Source organism: Harpia harpyja, chromosome 13 (assembly GCF_026419915.1).
Source record: "Harpia harpyja isolate bHarHar1 chromosome 13, bHarHar1 primary haplotype, whole genome shotgun sequence".
Classification (NCBI taxonomy): Eukaryota; Metazoa; Chordata; class Aves; order Accipitriformes; family Accipitridae; genus Harpia; species Harpia harpyja.
Window position 1 is genome coordinate 37,280,705 of NC_068952.1, and position 6,561 is coordinate 37,287,265.

General features: G+C 44.9%; 1 protein-coding gene across 2 annotated transcripts; it reads left to right on the forward strand.

Moving 5' to 3' along the window:
* Position 1: 1 nt before the first annotated feature.
* On the forward strand, positions 2-5,918 carry DYNLT2 (dynein light chain Tctex-type 2). 2 transcript variants are annotated; one of them, XM_052806109.1, is made up of 4 exons: positions 2-233; positions 2,903-3,109; positions 3,958-4,116; positions 5,464-5,918. In XM_052806109.1, exons 1-4 carry the CDS (start codon positions 147-149, stop codon positions 5,572-5,574), a joined length of 564 nt encoding a protein of 187 aa, XP_052662069.1. In that variant the 5' UTR covers positions 2-146; the 3' UTR covers positions 5,575-5,918. The 2 variants fall into 2 exon arrangements, with proteins under 2 accessions (XP_052662069.1, XP_052662070.1); XM_052806110.1 differs by having other exon boundaries at positions 164-256.
* The last annotated feature ends 643 nt before the right edge of the window (positions 5,919-6,561 follow it).

Here is a 6,561-nt window from a genome sequence, read left to right on the forward strand (position 1 = left end):
GCGCGCGGGAAGCGTCGCTCCACGCCGCGTGGGCGCGAAGGCGGCTTCAGCCCGCGGCCCCTCGCCGGCGGCGGGAGGCGGGGGTGTGGGGCCGCGGTCGCCCCTCCCGTCCCCTCGGGAGAAGAGACGCTGGGTGCCGGAAAGCCATGGAGAAGCCCACCAGGATGCCGAAGCTCGCTGCCGCCGCCCCGGAGGGAGGAACGCGGCACCAGGGCTTGTTGGATAAAGACAGCGTGAGCGGCCGCCTGGGCGGGAGGTGGCGGTGGTCGTTAAGCTGGGGATGCCGGCTGTGTGGGAAGGGGAACGGGGGTGAGGGCGGCGGTAACGGCCACATCGGCGGCGCCGCGCGCCTGATCACGTGGCCCTAGTGCGGGCCGGGGCGGGGAGGGCGGCGGCCTCGCGCTCCGCCGTCGTCCTCGCCCTGAGGCGGTGGCGGCCCGGCACTGCGGCGCTTCGGCTGGCGAGGGAGGGAGGGGGCTTGGGTCCTTAGGAAGGACGGTGCGGAGCCTGGAAGGACGCGGGGGTTCGGCGTGTGGTGAAGAGGTGAGTGGGATCTTGTGAGAACTTGTTTGGGAAACGCTGTCCCCACCGGGTTTGCATCCGGTTCGGGATAGCTCGTCCCCGCTGTACCGGGCCGGTGTGCCGCCTGAGGCGTGGGGAGGCAAAGCTTGTTAGAGGCTTGTAAAAGGGAGGCAAGGGTGGTCCTCTCTTTGGTGGTGCAGGCTTTCCGACTTGGGGTGCTACTGTAAGTCCTCTGGGTTAGGGCGTGTGCCCTCTTTTGAAGAAATAAACAAGACCTCTTTCTTTAAAACAACTATTGGATGTTGTACCAGACCCGTTAACAAACAGCGTTTCCTTCAAATGGCAAAAGCTTTCTTCTGTCAGCATACTTAGTTCCATATGTCCAAGGTTAAGCCCATGTAGCAGAGTACGAACAGGCTTTTGTACAGTCAAATGCAAAGTCAGTTCTTGTATTTTTGAGAGATTCTTTTGCAAAGGATGCAAATATTATACAGAAATGGAATTTTAACATTGCGCTAAAACTTGCAATCAACAGTATTTGTGTTGTGAAATACAGAAGTAGGTTTGTTTATTAGTTGTTTGTGTAGAAATATCAATAAGGTTTTTGGTTGCCTCATCAGTAAATGGCTTCTTGCACATGAGGAAAGGCTTATGAAAACTTCTGTTGCTAATAATAGCAGTTAAACCTGTAAGTAATGGCATTGTTAGAAGTCGTGTGCTATAGACGTGAATTTTCTTCCATTGGTAATGGTACAGGCTGAAAGTGGTGTGACGCATGCTGAACCATGTTAGCAAAGAATTGCTGTTTGGATTGCGGCCTTTTTCACAGGTTCATTTCCACTGACGTGGATTGGGATGCTCATGTGAGCAGCTCAGCTGGCAGACTTGAGGTGGTTTTTATCCTGTTAGGAGACCTATGATGAGCAGGGAGGAGCTATGGTCTTTATAGATCTGAGTTTCAGTTAGAAGATAGTGAGCATCCACGGCCTAAGTGCAAATGTGTTTGCTCCTTGCATTTTTAGTGTAGTGTAAGTACTATTCAGAGTTTGCATTGTTGGCATGGTATCAACAAACACCTGCAGCCGATTTGCGCTAGGACTGCCAATGTCACTGGTTTATAACAGAATTATCTAACAGTAAGGAACCAGAGGAGTGACGTAGGTCATATCACAGTGTTGACAGGGCTAATGTGTAGATGATTTCATAGAGAAGGAACTGCACTGCTTCCTTTATTCTCAAACTCCTCTGACTGAACGATTTGTGAGCCCCTGAGCAGGGCATCTTTTCAAATAATTCTCACTAGACTTTTATATCATCCATAAGTGTATGATATTTTTTTCTCTACTTCTTAGTGTAAGCCTTGCACTGTGGTATTTTATCACCTTTGTGCTCTTTTCTGCTCTCCTGAGAAGGAACTGGTGATTGATTGTCTCTCACCCAAGTTCTAGCTGTAGTCAGGAAGTGGAGCAAGGGACTGGAGAGTCAGCAAAACTTGAACGTAGTTAGTTAGGAGCTGGTATGGAACACCACTGTCTGTAGCATTTGTTGTGATCTCGTTGGTTCCACATGCTTTTCTGTCTTATCATCATTTTACAGTTCTGTTTTAAGCCAGCCATGGAGGACAGCAGGGGCCATCTTTTGTGTGCATCATCAGACTTGCTGCTGGCATTCATAGAGGGCCAAATTTTGTTATGTGTGTTGAAGAGAATGATAGTATGCAAGCTGGGTGGGGAGAAAACTTGGGCCTTCAGAGTTCTGACGACAAATAAAAAGAAGTACTACTGTTGTTAATTTCCGAGTAAAATTACGAAGCTTGCAGATTGGAGCATATTTTTCCCTTTTTTTAATTAATGAACAAATTAAGCCATTAATACATAAGACATTTGTTTAGTAGCTTCACAAGGAATGAGGACAAGTAGAATTACGCAGTAAATGAGCTGAGCATATATTTTGGGTTTTGTGTCGGCTGTTTGAATGAAAAGCTTGAAGTTGTGGTTAACAGACTTGGAGACATGTCAATATCTGTGTGTGGTTTTACTTGGAAAATGGTGTGGATTCAGAGTGCTAGTATGGTGTGTCTGATTGAGTTTAAATGCAAACTTAGAATCAACATAGAATCGTTTCATTTGGATTTTGGTGGAAAAGAAATTAAAATTGAGCGAAAGTTAACTACTGTTCTCTTTTTTTCAGTCAAGGCGGTAGTGTCAAAACAGCCAGAAGAAAAGATACCCATTTTCTAGCTTTTCTGCTTTTTTTCATAACGTATTCCTAGACTAACTGCTTTTTTCCTCTTAACTGTACACTATAAATTATTATTTAGAGACTGTTAAATGCTAAAATATTGATGTGTGATGTGGACTTTTTTTATAATTTTGCACAGATGAAAGAAAAAAGGACACAATCAAATTACGAAGCTCTAGGTACGGCTCCAATGGAAGAAGAGTGTTTTAGTGATTCAATGAAAACTAAGCTATTGTCATTCAAAGCTAATAGGGCGAAGATAAGATATGCTAATACGTACAGACTGGAGTCACATAATAAATTTTGGGATTATTTAGTAAGAGACAAAGCTCAAGCGATACTAACGGTATAGTATTTTTTTAAATTAATTGACTAATTTTATTGCAAAAGTAGCTTGTCTTCCAAAGATTGTATTAGCGGAACAGTGTAAGTTGTATAAACGAAACATACGCATAAGTCTGTGCGGACTTCAAGTTTTGGCACACAAATGTAATGTGAACGTGCTCCATTTTGCAAAGTGCAGGCAGCCTTCTGCAAGGTCACCACTGAGCACGTGCTTTTAAGATGGAGCTGAAGCTTCTTAAACTCTTACCCATTTCTAAATCAAATTGAGCTGTAGCACAGTTCAAAGTACCCTAATCTGCAAAATATCCAGTTATCTGAAGATCCTGATGTTGAATTTGTGGAATTCTACTCCTTCAATTAGTTCTGTGAATATCACATGACCTGCACAAGAAATATACTTGATGTCCTTGACAGTCTGACTGCCACATACAAAAATTAAGCAAAAACCAAGGAGAGCAATCTGTTGAGATAATATGTAGCTGTTAGTGATACCTTGAATAGTTACAACCAACTCTTGTAATTCTGTCTTCTGGAAGACATGCCTTGGATATTTGGAACAGGTGTTTGTATCACTGTTTTCCAGTGAACTGAGCCCAAATGACGGAGAAGAATACACTCCTGTTTGTTAAGTGGAGATTGGCTGGACGTGTTTGTCACTTTCAAAAAATAGATAAAACATTTTAGAGTAAAAATAGTGCAGCCTTTGCTGTGTGAGGGCATCATCTATATTGACTGTTTTACTCAGTAGTTCTTCTAATGTTCTCCTAATGAAAATGACTGTAAAAGTTTTTTTGCAAAAGACTACCAGGATGAAAACTAAGATCTTTCAAAATTGTTTTTGATTGATAGAATAAACTTCAACAAGCCAAATACGATGGAGTTTCTAGTCCCTCCTTGTGTGCTTCAATCTCAGAAGAAATATTAAAGGCTGTGAAGGAATTGGACTTTGACCGTTACAAGTACGTGGTATCAGTACTAATTGTGGAAAAGGCAGGTCAGGCAATAAATGTAAGCAAACAAATTCTTAATTATATTTTTTGCAAATTGAAAATAACTTTCATAACTGTGTGTTATCTCCAAGGTGTTCAAGTGCATTCAGCAGCTTAACTAATTTGAGGTGGTCTTGAAGCCTCTAGGTTCTTTATGGGGAGTAGTATGCCAGGTGACGATTTAAGGTACTGCTGTTATTCTGCCTCACCCTGTGCAGGCTGTCATCTTTTTGCGTTCGGTAACAGTGGTAAAGCAGCCCTTGCTGCTCTTCCCTGTCAACCGGTTATTTCCGCTGTGTGCTGTGCCAGTACGATTGCATGACTGCAGTGAATTTTCTTCTTCCAGTGTACTTTGATCTCCAGCGGGGTCATCATATTCAGCGCAAAATGCCATGCAGTTGTAGTGTGGGGTGACACGGAAAGGAGTGGGGGCAAGGAAGGGGATGGAAACTTTCAGCTGTAGCTGCCACCAAACATGCTCCTGGGACTACAAATTAACATTACTGATCTGAACTTGGCGCACCCAAAAGAAAAGTATTCTAGACTTTCCTGTGTTGTATATAAATTTACATGTTTTGCAAGCTCCAGCTGGCATTCAGAACGCTTTTGGGTATCTTGCCGAATGTCAGAGCGCACTTCTGTTCAAGAGTGTTCATCGTCAGCTCTTAAAACCTGTTGAAACCATTCCTGTTTTTAGTGGGTTACATGAAAAAATGTCTGAAGGGTGGTGAGCTTCAGTAATGAGGCCAGTCTGTGAGGGGCCTGCGCCTACCTTCTTTTCTGGTGCTGTCTCATAGTACGCTGCCTCTGAAGTTGTACTTTGACTGAGGAGCTGTAGGTTAAAACCGATTACTGAAATGGTCCCATTTAAGCGTATTCCTCAGGAGAAAAAAGTTATTCCAGCAGTCAGTTCACACATTTTAGCTCTGAAAACAGTTTTATCAAAAAAGCTGAGCGCCCAGTAAATGGTCACAAGTAGACTGGAGTAAGCTGGAGGTGGAGGAGTGGGGGACGTGACTTCTCAGTTATATATGTTCCCAAAACTAATGTCTGTTCACCTTGCTTTTGAAGGGGTGCTGTTATAGTACGCTAAAGTGCTAACAAGCAAACACGAGAGGGAACTGAGTTTTTGGTGTAGAGATTTGTGGATCTCTCGGGGTGGAAGCTTTACTGTGAAGCACTAACGTGTATTCTAACATCGAACAGAACTTGTTCATTTTTACCGTAATTTTGCAGTTGTTACTATTTGTAACTCTCATAATGCAATTATATCAGCATTTATGTAATGCTGTGTGTTCTTTTAAAAAAATATAAAAACTGTGCTGTATATAGATTCATGAACAGCTTTTTCTTTTCTTTCCTTTAGGTTGCCAGCAGATGGGTCTGGGATGTTCAGAGAGACACTTGGGTTTCAGCTAAATGTGAAACTGAAACATTTATTGCACTGGCTTTGGTAATGGCTTGTTACTACGAGTAATACTCCAAAAGCCACACCTGGTTTTCTGCATCACGGTACTTGATATATTCCAAAATTTTCAGAAGGTCATGATTTTAGTATTTTTTTCCTAATGCTGTTGTACATTGAAATTGACATACAGTTGAGATCATTTTGCTCATTTTTCTCTGTTAAAAATTGCATTTGAAATGTAGATGGCTGAGTAGGTGTGGGCTTCATCTGTTGTAATGCTCTGCTGTGGAAGTTGAAGCAGCTGGTATAAGGCCAAACTTTGCAAAATTTTGAATGTTGCTTGTCTCTTGCATGCCTAGGGTTGTTGACGAATGTTTACAATAAACTGCAGGTATCGGTATTCTTAAAATCCCGCTCTTTGTAAGAAAAGGCAGTGTTTGGGTTTTTTTTCGTAGCTGTACCTATGATGAAATGCCAGTCCGTGTAGAAACCTGGCTTGTAGGAAAGCCGTGTTTCACACGCTTGGAAACTTGTGGACGTTTCCCATCCTTTGCCTGGAATGAAGTGTGAGTTGGGTCATTAGCTTCCCTGGGCCTTAACCTCACATTAAATGTCAGCTGCGTTCAGGCAGGCGGCAAAGTACGGCATTGGGCGCGTTTGGTCATTTCAGCCGAGTGGCAGCAAGGATGGGGTCAGTCACGGGGTTATCGGTAGCGGGGCCGCAACGGGCAAGGGCAGCGACGAGCCTGTTCCGAAAAAGGCGACTCTGGCAGATCCACGAAGCGCGTGGGCGCCTGCTTTTGGAACTGCCGCCTGTGGACGTGGAGCGCTGCTGCCTTTTGCGTTGCCCGTTGTATTGTGAAGAGCTGAACAGAGACGGGTGCGAGCACAGACCGGGGGCGGGGTTGGGGGGGGATGCTTCTGAACGCCCCTGGGCCTGCCCGGAGCCGCCTACGGGCAAAGGGCGATGGACGGGGAGCAGCCCCGGCTCCGGGACGGCGGCTGGGCGCGCCCCCGCAGTCGGGCGCGCCCCCGGGGGCGGCGGCGGCGGCCGGG

Coding starts and splice junctions, on each gene's coding strand:
- DYNLT2 (XM_052806109.1), top strand. CDS start 147: ATGGAGAAGCCCACCAGGATGCCGAAGCTCGCTGCCGCCGCCCCGGAG. Junction 234..2,902: donor GCTTGTTGGATAAAGACAGC/GTGAGCGGCCGC, acceptor AATTTTGCACAG/ATGAAAGAAAAAAGGACACA. Junction 4,117..5,463: donor AGGCAGGTCAGGCAATAAAT/GTAAGCAAACAA, acceptor TCTTTCCTTTAG/GTTGCCAGCAGATGGGTCTG.